At 39.6% G+C, this 13,154-nt stretch overlaps 1 protein-coding gene across 6 annotated transcripts in view; it reads left to right on the forward strand.

The window, feature by feature from the left end:
• Positions 1-13,154, forward strand: part of FAF1 (Fas associated factor 1) — a 472,901-nt gene that overhangs the window by 2,417 nt on the left and 457,330 nt on the right. For 2 of the 6 annotated variants that reach the window (XM_005607066.4, XM_070260008.1), the window contains exon 3: positions 1,405-1,525. The exons of 1 other annotated variant lie outside the window; for it this stretch is intronic. In XM_005607066.4, the coding sequence (XP_005607123.1) occupies positions 1,496-1,525 (30 nt within the window). In that variant the 5' untranslated portion in view covers positions 1,405-1,495. Of the gene's footprint in view, positions 1-1,404; positions 1,526-3,899; positions 4,405-13,034; positions 13,137-13,154 lie in introns of those variants that run through there. 3 more of the 6 variants (XM_023630176.2, XM_070260007.1, XM_023630167.2) reach the window with 2 other exon arrangements.

A 13,154-nucleotide genomic window follows, 5' to 3' on the forward strand; every position in this document is an offset into this window, starting at 1 on the left:
TCTCATTGCTGTGTTTACAGATCCAACAGAGGTGGAAAACAGATTGGTACTCTCAGGGGACCTTTTTATCATTTCATACTCGTGGCTTTTGCATTTTATTTCCGAGATTCAGCAGGCTTTTTCATATAGGTACTCACACCACTTATGAAAGGCTTTTTGTGAAGTAAGAAAAAAAAAATGCCCAGTAAGCAACTGAAAAGCTTAAACATAATAGCAACAATATTTGTATGGTGTTTCATGGTTATAATATGTGATGCACACATCATTTAACAACTCTCTGAGGTAAATATAATTATCCCCATTTTTCAGGTAAAGGAATTGAAACATAGAAATTGTGAATTAAAGCCAGGAAGTAGTGGATATAGGATTTGAACTCAGATATTGAGGCCCCAAATCTTATGCCTTTCCATTATTTAAGAGTCCAGGATTAGGCACCAGATTCCTAAAGAACATTAAATCATTAGATGAAATATATTTTTGGTTACTTAAGGGTGGGTCTAACTCTGTAGCAACATTAATCTTTTTATGAATTACTAAAAAGCTTGGTTAACTTAATCAAAGGATCAAGTTAATACCACCAGTAAGAAGTCATGTTGATATCATGTGTCCCTGATATGACATGATGTGGACACATCACTTCTGTGGTGTCCTTACCCCGAATCCATAAACTCAGTATAATTTTGAGAAAACATTAGACAAACCCAAATTGACGGACATTCTGTAAAGTTCCTAACCACTACCCTTCACGTGTCAAGACCAAGAAACTGTCACAGATTGGAAGAGGCTAGGGAAACATAAGGACTAAATGTGATATGGTATTCTGGATTGGCCCTTGAAACAGAAAAAGGACATTAATGTAAAAGCCTAAATAGCGTCTCTAGAATATAGTTAATAGTATTGTACCAATATTAATTTCTTAGTTTTGATAGCTGTACGATGGTTATGTAAGATGGTAGTATTAGAAGAAGCTGGATAAAAGGTAAACTATTTTTTTGCAACTATATAACCTTGCAACTATTCCAAAAATCTAAAGTTACTGCAAATAAAAATTTAGCAAAATACAAATAAGCTTTGGTACATACATTTGAAAGAAAGATGAAATAAAAGTTCCTTTTAAAATAGTAATGGTAAGGTAAATGAACATGAAATTCTAGAAAAAGATCTATATTTGAATTAGGCAGAGCTCCATAAATTAATGCAGTGGACCAACTATGAGAATGGATAGATTACAATTATTTTTATTTGCTCATGCTTATGTACAGAGAATCTCTGTACATTTTTATTCTCTCAATTTGTGACACAGAAATGAAATTGTTTTTCTCAAGGAAGCAATTCTGGGGAAATGAAAAATGAATTATTTTTTTCTCTTAATTATTTATTTTTCTTTTATTCCTTTCTCTGTAGTGGACAATTCCTCTGTATGCTGGGTATCCAACCATGAATAGTTAGGTCTAGAGAAGAACCAGCCTCTTCAGGAACTATATAAGCTTGCAGCATGGAGGGTGAATTGCAGGGAGGCAATAGGGTAAGTGGAAAGAGCACTAATTTTGACCTAGCCTTGAATCCTACTAGGCTGTCACTTTGTAGCATGACTTTGGGCAAATTCTTAGCTTCTCAGAGCATTTTTTTTATTCTGTAAAATGGTTGTTATAAGAATTAAATGAAATAAGGTATGTAAAGTACCTGTGTAGATGAGACACCCAATAAAAATTAATAAATTCAAAAGTATTGATTATTATTATGTACCTAAGACTTTGCTGTGTATGAACTATGGTGAATATAAAAATACCTGGATGAAATGGCTTATTATCTCAAGGAACTTTCAACATTTGGGGAGAAATTAAAACATGCTTAGATGAAACAATTAGAGAAAAAAATTACAGAATTTACCAGCGAACTAAATTGTGTTGTAAAGATAGTCAAAGCAATGATTAGAAGGGAGACAAATCCTTGTTCGCTTAAGTTTTATGAAAAAGGTGGCCCTGAGAAAAGCATTTAGGAATTAGTATAGAGAGTAATAGCAACTAATATGTTTGGAGAGCTTTAAGGTTTCTCAAGAGTTTTCACGAGCATATATCACTCAATATTCACAATCACTATGAGGTAAGTTTTATAAGCTCATTTTAGAAATAAACAAATTGAGACTCCAAGAGGTTTTGTCAAGGGGCAGAGTTAGAACTCAAGCCTAGAAATGCTGACTATGAAATCTATGCTCATTTTGTAAAAATATTTTATATTTTCCATGCATTTTCGTAATTGTTTTCTCATCACCTGAAATAGTCATGTCAGAAGCTAAAGTCAGAGAGACTAAGTGACCCATCCAAGTTCCGCCAGCTAATTAGATGGGAAAGTGGTTCTAGAACCCATATGCCTGAATGTCTAGGGTATTCTTCCCATCTGTCTACATTACCACATTGTTTTAATTTCCAGGTGGAGAGAAGGGAGGGAGAAGGGCAGCAGTAGTGAATTTGAACGGGCTTTGAAGTATATACATGTCATCACAGAGAAAAACCTCAACTTTTCAGGGCTGCGTTAATTCTGGTGACTTAATTATGGACAATAATTTGCCTGCCCTTTGCTGAGAATGACATATATGAATGGAGCAACTGAATTGTCACACTTAAATTGTTGGTACTTTTTCACCTCATGATTCACCTTTGTGCTTTATTTTGGAATTACTTCCTGAGGGATGGCAATTAAATAAGACACTTTAATTAATGTGACTATGGAGGGTTCTATCCCTTATCTAGCTAATTCTGGTCTTAATACAGATTATCACATGAGAGTTGTAGGTCAGACTATTTTAATTTAAAGAAAACACACAGAATAAATCTAGATCTTTAGAACACCATAGTGCTCTTCTTTGTGTGCAGGGAACAAAAAGACCTAGGCCTTGATTCTATATGGTGACTTCACTAGTATTTCTTTTAACTCTGCAGCACAAAAATCAACAATCTTATTTCACACTTTCAGGATTTTGTATACTTTCCAAGGCGAGTAAGTGCTCTATTACAGTCCCGAAGATAGTATTTTCCCAGGTCAAAGTTAAACATATTCCACCGTCACTCTTCTTCCAGCTGGGATGACAAACTGTCACACTTCGTTGTACATAGTCTTTGGCTATTCTTGGCTCAGAGCCTGCCAATTTATGACCATAAGTTGAAACTTTTAGTAATTGGTATTTCAGTATAATTTCTTCACTTACGAAAGTACTTTAAATAGACTGACCATATTCAAAGCTGGACTCAAGTTTTCCCCATTTGTAAGATGTCTCAGGTCTAAAAAGTAAGTGTGCTGCAGGAATAGAAACGTTTTTATTTCTCATAACTAACAAAAAATGCGCATCTTTTTCTTGGGGGTTGAAATTCTCACCTTTTTTAGCTTCCATGTCTCTCCCAAGTGGGAGTCTGGTTACTTCTGTGTTACTGAGAGTCCGAGGCTGCAGGCGTCAGGGGTCTGGGGATCGAGTGTGGCAGCGTGTAAGCGGGTTTTGACAGTGAGGTTGAGCATAGAGACAGTATATGAAGTTGTATTTTGGTGAAATTTTGTTAGAGAAAATGGATATTTATGAAATGCTGTTAGACGGGTTGTGAGAGTGTGTTGAGATCGTTTGTGAGGCTTGATGCGTACGTGTATGACTATGTAACCACGTAAGGCGCAGAACCCGATCCCCGCCCCAGCCTGCGGGCGGCGGTACCCCGAGGCCTTTGCTTAATTCCAAACCGGAATAACCTGTTGCGGGACTTCAAGCTCCCGCAGTTGCAGGTTGGCGTTCCGGCCGGCGGCGCGCGGATCTCCGCCCGGTAGTCGCGCGCCCAGAGCTTGACAGGAGGGCAGTCACGTGGCAGCCGCAAAGCGGCGCTTTGCGACCTCGATGACAGGCAAAATGTGCGACAGCCGTGGCGCTGGCCAACCAGGGGCGGAGGCGGCGGCTAGGGAGGAAGCGGAGGAGGCGGAGGCGGCCGTGGCGTTCGCCCGCCTGCTCGTTCGCTCGGTTTCCCCGCCCCCCGGCTCGCAGCCGCTGAAGGGAGCCGGGTCCGCGTTGTCGCAGCCTGCCCTCATCCTGGCCGGCGACAGTAAGATCAGACCCGCATCCCGACCAACATCCCTGTCGTGGCGGCTGCGTCGTGGGCTCCGTGAGGCGCAGGCGGGAGGCCCGGGCGCCTGAAGGTTACCAAGTGCATGAGCGCCTAGCCTCCCGCGCTGCCCCGCCCGCCGGCCCGCCGGCCCGCCCGCCGGCTAGCCCGCCAGCCCCTCGGCGCCCGGCGGCGGCGGCGGCGGCGGCGACGGCCGCAGGAGGCGCCGTCTCCCTCCCAGGTGCGCGCTTCGCTCCCGGAGCCGCGGAACTCGGCGGCCGCCATGGCGTCCAACATGGACCGGGAGATGATCCTGGCGGATTTTCAGGTGAAGTATCTGGCCCTCTTCCCCTCCCACCTCCGACCTCGTGGGTTCCCGGTGCCAGAAGGGTGGTCTCTCCCCAGCGTTTGTTTGAGCACTGCCGTGGTGTGTGGTTTGGGCTTTTATACGGTACGTGGCTTGGGGTGTGTGCGCGTGGGCGCGCGCGCGGGCGCGCGTGTGGTGTGTGTGTGTATGTGTGTGTGTATGTATGTGCGCGCACGCGCGCGTTGTGAGCCATGGGGGAACGTGTAATTCATATGCTATGTTGAGTGTGTGTAGTCTGTGTTAGGCACGGCTTGAATGGGATTTTTAGGGTGAAGGGTGTTTTGCTATTGGGGTTATTATGTGTGTGGACTGTGTAGTGTTTCTTGTATTATATGGGGAATGTGTAGAATTTGGGAGTATTACGTGTGGGGCTATTAAGTATGGGTGTTTTGGGTCAGGAGTTTTGGGTCGTTCCATGAGGAGAGCGTGTGCTCTATGCAGTGTGGGTATCGAGCGTGTAGTGGTGTGGGTGTGGTGTATTGTGTTAAGGGGAGAGTAAAACAGGATGATGAGGTGGTGAGGGTAGCGGGGCATTGTGGTCGTTTTCAAGAAGAAGTAAACGTTTGAGAGTTTCATGCTTTATTGGAATCTTTGGAGGGTAGGAAGATGAGGAGGAGGTAAATAGATTGTGTATATATATATACCAAAGTATCTTTGCAGAGAATTGACAAATTGCAGCTTGACAAATTACCAATTCAAATTTGCGGATTCCCCTCCCCTACAGATTTGAATTGTGTGGTTGATGTCCTTCTCCAGGAATAATTTAAAGGATAAGCAAAGGTTATTCCCTTACTGAACCCAACTGTAGTGAGACTAGCATACAAGTGTCTTGAAAGTGGAGCTGTATGAATCATGAAGACTTGAAGTTAGAACTAATTCCTTGTGAACACCGCTTTTGCCTTTTGATGTTTGGGGACGAAGATATTGTAGTGATATATTTTTAACCATTCATTTTGGCATTAACTTAGAAGCTATGTTACGTATAGGCAGACTTTTCCCTCTTTTTTAACAGTCACCGTTGCACTAGATCTAGCATAGTAGGCAGTATTTTTCCTTACTGTGTAGTGTTTCTTGTATTACATGGGGAATGTGTAGTATTTGGGGGTATTAAGTGTGGGGCTATTAAGTATGGGTGTTTTGGGTCAGGAGTTTTGGGTCGTTCCATGAGGGTCTCTCCTTACTGAGACTTTGTTGGGCTTTTCTTCTCTCTCTGATTTTTTAAGTTCCTTATTTTTACAACTTAATATTCTGCTGGCCATTTCCAGAGTTTGATCTTCTGGTTACCCAGTGGTATCTGATATATTACAAATATGCATATATCTGAATTTGATTATACTGTAATTCCCAACTCAGACAAGAAGAAGGGTTATGAAAATAAAAGTTGACCACAAGATTTTGGTGTTTTGTAGGATTAAGATTGGCATGAGATTTTTTTGTCTGTCTTAAATCGTTCTTCTTTTTCATTCTCCACTTCAATCTTTTATCTAATGTGAAATTCAGTTGTGTGAAAAAGAGCTCTATATTTCTAGGAATAGTTTTATCCTGTTATAAAATTGTTATGTTCTGGTAGGAATGGCTTTAGACAATAACAAAAGGTGTAGTTTAGTTCATTAAAAGCTTTAAGGTAATTATAACTTTGTTTTGATTTCACTAAACTTTTTACTTCCTCTAATAACTTGTAGCTGCTTGCTGTCTTATTTTTTGTGACATTATGCTTACTGTGAACCTTATACTGGCCAAGGACAGGAAATTTAGGATTCTTGTACTCGGAGGCAAAGTAAGATTTTTTGACAAGCATTTGGGCTTTTATTTTGATCATATTAGTACATTCTAATAAGTTTTTCTCTTCAAACCAATAGCAATGCAATGAACAGTTGTTTGCCAAATGGTGAGAGTTAATTTCATGTTGTCACATAGGTAAGAGGACAGTATTGGTAGAATAAAATTATTTAAAAAACTATGCACATGTTAAGCGCATTAGCCTTTTGTGTGTTTAGAAACCTTGTATTCCTCTTACAAATGATGATTCCAGATCCGTTTGCTTTTGTGGACTTAATTTTAAAATTGATTATTCTTCCTATTTTTTAATATTATGCAAAATTTTTATACGATTAAAAATAAGCATTTATCTAGTTATCAGAAACCAGGTAATGTATGTTAAAGATTGCAGCTCAAGACTTGGAATGTAAATACTTGGATGATACTGGTTTCGTCTATAACTGGGCAAATCAGCTTCCCCACCCAAAAATGAATATAGTGACACTGTAGTCTATTTACTTCATATGATTGTGAAAATTAAAAATATTTTTGAGAGCTCAGTGCTGCCTTTGTAGAAAGGGACGTGATTTTTAAATGTGATTAGATTTTAAAAATAAATAAGTTTCAGATTTTGATAATTGCTAGATAGTAGTTTCTTATAAATACAATGTCTAAGCATGGAAAAGGTTTTGGGAAGGATTTTTGTGTTCTCTTTAACTATTTCAACTCAATATATTGAGAAAAGACTTCTGTTGAAATCAGTGGAGGAGTGGATAACTATCATATGAGGTAAATAGAATATTATTTTGCTATGTTCACTTTTGGGTCGGGAAAGTGACTTACACAGTTGTAAAAAAAACCAGTATCGTCCAAGTATTCACATACCAAGTCTTGAAGTATAATTTTAAAAATAAATTACCTGGTTTCTTATAACTGGATAAGTAGTGGATGGAAGATTACAGCTCAGACTTAATTGGATGGGTTGGGGACTTTGTAGGTGAGTGAGCTCATTACAAGCAAATATATTCCAAAGGGTCTTCTAAAAGATTTTTCCCTCAAATAAAAGCAGCTCTCAATTAAAAAAATTTTTAAATTGTGGTGAAATACACACAACGTAAAGTTTGCTGTCTTAACTGTTTTTAAGTGTCCAGTTCAGTGGCATTAAGTACCTTCACATTGTTCTTTAGCTATCACCACCATCCATCTCCAGAATTCTTTATCTTGCGAAACTTTAACTTTCTGCCCAGTAAACAATAACTTCCCATTCTTCCCTCTCCATAGTCCCTGGCAACCACCATTCTACTTTCCGTCTATGAAGATGAATATTCTAGGTGCCTCATATGAGTGGAATCATATGGTATTTATCTGTTTGTGATGGGCTGATTTCACTTAGCATAATGTCCCCAATATTCATCCATGTTATAGCATGTGTCAGATTTTCCTTCATTTTTAAGGCTGAATAATATTCCATTTTACTATGTATATAACACGTTTTGTTTATCCATTCCTCTGTTGATGGACACTTTTTTCCCTGTTTTGGCTATTGTGAATCCTTAATGCTGCTATGAACGTGAGTGTACAAATACCTGTTAAGAGTCCCTGCTTTCAATTCTTTTGGGTATATACCCAGAAGTGGGATTACTGGATCATATGAAATTTTTATTTTTCATTTTTTGAGGACTGCCGTACTGTTTTCCGTAGTTGCTGCACTACCAAAATTTTGAAGGGAGAGAATGACAGCATCCTGTTTAATAAACTATTTGCAAATTCAGCTCTGAGCAAATGAGTGTAGAATTTGGAATAGTCCAACAAAAATCAGCTTTAAATGTACATAGTGTTAGCATAGCATGTTACTGGTAGAGGAATGAGTGAATGAGTAGAGTAGTACACCTACAGTTCTGGCTGGCCCGAGCCAGGAGGGGGTGTAAAGGAATTTCCTGGGTATGAAAAACAGGCAGGCATTGATGAATCATGAGAATTCTTTTTCTTTCTTAATGCCTTTTTATAACAAAGAGATGCATTCAGGTGAAAGTTCCAAATCTTGTTCTTTTTATAATTGTAGAATTCTTTAACTCTTTTTTTTTCAGGTTGAGGTGAAGAGCAAAAATCATTTGATCAAAGACACTTTTGAGATCATATTTGGTTTGCTTACAAATGTAAAAATAGTTATCCAAACAGAATTGCAGTTGCTATCAAATAATTTCAGTAATATTAGCTGTCTTTTACTTTGGGTCTAGATGAACGAAAATTGAGTCTTCTCTCTCCCTTAACCTTTCAATTATTGTCGTACCAAAGTCTTTTTCCTCTAAGATACATTTTTATAACATAATCTTTCTTTGGGAACAAAAAAGGTGGTGTAACCATTTTAGATTAGTCTCACTTGTTGGTCTCATATTTTTCTATTTTTATCTCTCTGTTACTGATAATATAGAGACATAGATCATAGTTCTATTCAGGTGAAGAAAAAAAAGGAACAGCCCTCACTAGTAGTAATATTTTCCTTCAGACTTTTTCAGAAACAAAACCTTATCTACCTTGCTAAAAAAGTATTCTTTCTGAACCTAGTTCCAGTGGCCACAGATTGAGTCCTTTTATTTCTTCTCTAATTTGGCATTGATTTTGAGGTTACTTCCAGTTATGTTTCCCAGACAACACAATTGTGCTTTTGTTTTTTACTCCTGGTCTTTCCAGCTAGGAATACCTTTGCTGCCTAAACTGCTTTATACAATTTCATATATATTGAATTATCGCTATGGGACTTTTAAGTTTCCATTTGCCTATCAACTCCTCTGTGAAGCAGGGACTCTTCCATACACTACTGGTAAGTTACTTGTAAGTAGTTTCCGCCCCTTCATAACACTTTTTCCTTCTAAATGAGGCTGTGAATCCCTCCTCCTCCTCTTCTTTTTTTCTTCCTGATTTGACACGAAGAGAGATCTTCTACAAGAGAAGATGCCAGACCCCGGGGGTAGAAATGGTATAGATCCAAATGGATATCCTTTGTGGTATCCTTTGTGATGTTGTGAGGGACCAAACTAAATACCCATGAAATATCGTGTTTGTTTCTTGGGTGGGAGATTGAATACTGTGGCTGAAAGTAATTTTGTTAACACCCTTTCTTTCCTTTTTCCACTATCCTCTTTATTCATTAGAGGGACAGATCAGGTTGTTTTAGTGTTTGGATTGTTGGTCATTGGGAAAATAAAGTTTTGGCACGTGGAATAAACTTTAGTAGTGAGTGGTTAAGTGCGTGGACTTTGAGCTCAGATCACTTGGATTTAAATTACAGTTCTGCCATTCACTCATCTTGTGATCTTTGGCCATTCACTTCACAGCTCTTTGCCTCAGTTTCCCCATATGAAAAATGAGTTAATGCATGTAAAGTGATTAGAAGAGGTTTCTAACATAGAAAGTGTTCAATAAATTTTAGCTGTTATTTTCATTTTTGACAATTTTAAGGTACATACTTGTTCTCTGCAGGGGACTTCAGAGGTCATCTATTTCCAGCTTCTCATTTTTCCTTTTATGGAAATTGAGACCCAGAAAAAGGAAGTGACTTGTCTAAGGTCGTGAGTTGGTTTGAAACAAAGATTTTGTCCAGGTACACGTAAGAATGTTCATTTTTTAGCTTGTTTTGTCAGATAGCTGGAATTCTAGAGGAAAACAAGACCCATCATTCAGAAATATCTCCAAATGATAAAACTTACACATAAAATAAATGAACAGTGCCTGGTGTATAGCAGACATGCTAGAAAGAAGGAAGTTGGGGGGTGGGTAGTGGTGGTGATGGCTGGCACTTTGTCTGGTCATTCCTAGTCTACCATTCACCCTAGTCTAGTGCCATGCTTCTAAGCTCATGAAAAGTGTTTAGCTTCGTTGAGTGTGGCGGGGTTGATGCCTGATTCCCAGACGTTTTATGGATTCTGTAGGTCAAGGGTCAGGAAACTATAGCCTGGAAGCTGGCTGCCTGTTTAGCACATAAAGATTTGTTGGAACGCAGCCACACCCATTCATTTACCTGTTGTCTGTGATTGCTTTCTTGCTGCAGTGACAGAGGTGAGTAGTTGAGACAGAGACTTTATGGACCACAGGCCTAAAATATCTACTATCTGGGCCTTTAAGATATAGTTATTCCTCCCTGCCCCCCAGTGAATCCAGTACTTTTCTTTCTAGATTTTAGTAACTGCAAAGTGCTAAAACATTTGGATGCCTCACAGGTAGCATTATATGATTACACCTCCATAGGAGGCAGTTGTTAGAGCATTGCGCTTAGGCAGACTAGAGCTCTGTTTTTTTTTGTTTTCCCTGTGGTTCTCAGAGCAAGTCATTTTATCCTTTCTGGGTTTCAGTTTTTCAGTCTATAAAATGCAGATCTGCCTAGAGCCATATCTTCTGAAAACAGAAGACTGGGCTAGATAAGGTATTCAGAGTCTGGATAATCACTTGGCAGCAATGGGGTTGAGTACATTCAGTTATAATTTAGGTAATTGATCTAGACTAGGGTTCTGCAAACTACATCCTGAGAGCCAAACTACTGTCTGTTTTTGTCAATAAAGGCTTATTGGAAGACAGTCATGCATATTTATTTACATATTGTCTCTGGCCATTTTTGCCCTCAATAGCAGAATTGAGTAGTTGATTGCATGGCCTGCAAAGCCTAAAGTGTTTACTCTGCCCCTTATAGGGAGGTTTGCTGGTCCCTGATCTAGATCAGTGGTTTTCACTTGTGGGTGATTTCTGTTCTCCGGGGGACATTAGGCAATGTCTAGAGACATTTTTGGCTCACACAACAGGGGGGTGCTACTGGCATTTAGTTGGTTCAGGCCAGGGATGCTGCTAACCATTCTATAATGCCCAAGATATCCCCCTATAATGAAGAATTATCCACCCCAAAATGTCAAGAGTGCTGAAAAACCCTGATCTAAATCAATGGATCTCAGGGGCTGGCCCCGTGGCCAAGTGGTTAAGTTTGTGTGCTCCGCTTTGGCTGCCTGGGTTTTACTGATTTCGGATCCTGGGTGCAGACATGGCACCGCTCGTCAGGCCATGTTGAGGCGGCGTCCCGCATGCCACAACTAGGATGACCCACAACTAGAATATACAACTACCTACTGAGGGGATTTGGGGAGAAGAAGCAGAAAAAAAAAAAAGATTGGCAAAGTTTTAGCTCAGGTGTTAATCTTTAAAAAAAAAAATCAATCAATCAATGGATCTCAGACTTTAGCTTACATAAGAATAATCTGGAGGGTTGCCTAGTGGTTAAGTTCAGAGTGCTCTGCTTCACTGGCCCGGGTTTGGTTCTCAGGTGCACACCTAACTGCTCTGTTAGTGGCCATGCTGTGCTGGTGGCCCACATACTAAAAAATAGAAGAAGGTTGGCATGGATGTTAGCTCAAGGCACATCTTCTTCAGCCAAAAAGAAAAAAAAAAACAACAAAAAAACCTGGAGGGCTTGTTGAACCACAGGTTGCTGGATCCCACCCCAGAGTTTCCGATTCAGTGGATCTTGTGTGGGGTCTGCAAGTTTGCCTTTCTACTAGGTTCCCAGGTTATGCTAATGATGCTGATCCAAGGACTGCACTGGAGAACAGTTGATCTAGATGACTTTTGAAGTTACATCCATTCCAGTGGTTCTTTGATTTTGTGATCTTAAGTACTGTTAACATTTGTATGACTTAGGAAGATTAGTATATGAGTATAGACATGATGTTCAGTAGAATGTGCTGTTTCATGACTCTGTGCCTTTGAACTCTTATTTTTCGTGTCCCTTTGGAAAACTTCATTTATCTTCCAAAACCTGAAGCCCACCTTTTGCTTATAATTGCAGTACTCTGTGCCCAGTTAGAGTTAATCATTTCTTCTTATATATCTTTTACATGTTTCTCTTCAAGTCTTATGTCAGATTGTCAATAATCACTTTACATGTTTCTTTCACCTACTATCAGCAATTTGAGTGAACAACTGCCTGTGTCTTAACCATCTGTTCCTACAGTATCTAGTAAGAGGTGCTCAGTGAATATTTTTTGAAGGAATATTATGAGTATTGGCTGTTATGGTACAAATAAATAGAATAAAATTGTAAATTTTAATGTATTTTTCAAGCATCTACCATTTGCTGACATAGGATTTTGAATATTAAAATCTATTATTGAGAGAATAAAAATTGGAGTATTTTATTGAAATGAGGGTTATAACCTCAAAGTGACCCATCTGTAGAGAAGTGCACAACACTTCCCCTCTGGTTTAGCTTTTATGGAGCACTCAGTAAGGTAATGTGGCAAAATATAGGACTTGAGCCTCTGGGGGATCAGAATTTGCCACCCCAAAATATGTCTCTTTGGCTTGATTATTTTTAAGGGCAAAGACTCTGAAAGAAACTTTGACCTTTCCTCTAACTGCCTGAAAGAATTTAAGATAAAAGGCCTGTCTCCCAGGACAGGCCATGACCATAGATAACTATGGTAGACTGGGAGGATCCTTGCTAAGCCTGTTTTTATCAAAGTTCTCTCTCTGGTCACAACGTCTGTGGATGGCCCAGCAAACATTTGTTTATCAGACGTTTGCTTTTCCATCTCCATGTGAATTGCCTTCCTCCCCTTTGAAGTCCCAAACCATTACCCCCAAACTCCTCCTTTGTCTTTAGCTGAAGATGATATTTAAGGTGTTGGCTTTGGCCGTTTTGTCGAGTTACTCAGTTTTCCTGGGTTTCTCCCATGTATACATGTTATTAAACTTTGTTTGATTTTCTTCTGTTATTCTGTCTCATGTCAATTTAATTCTTAGACCGGCCAGAAGGACTTGGAGGGTAGAGAATAGTTTTTCTTTCCCTACAGTCTGGCGATGAGGATGGGATAAAACTTTACTGGCTGGACCCTGCTCACTCCTGGACTACTGCAGCTAAGAGATCCTGGATCCCTGACAAGAGCCGGCAAGAGGTAAGAGTTCTTACCACG

The sequence above is a fragment of the Equus caballus genome, chromosome 2 (genome assembly GCF_041296265.1).
Source record: "Equus caballus isolate H_3958 breed thoroughbred chromosome 2, TB-T2T, whole genome shotgun sequence".
In the NCBI taxonomy this organism is placed as follows: domain Eukaryota; kingdom Metazoa; phylum Chordata; class Mammalia; order Perissodactyla; family Equidae; genus Equus; species Equus caballus.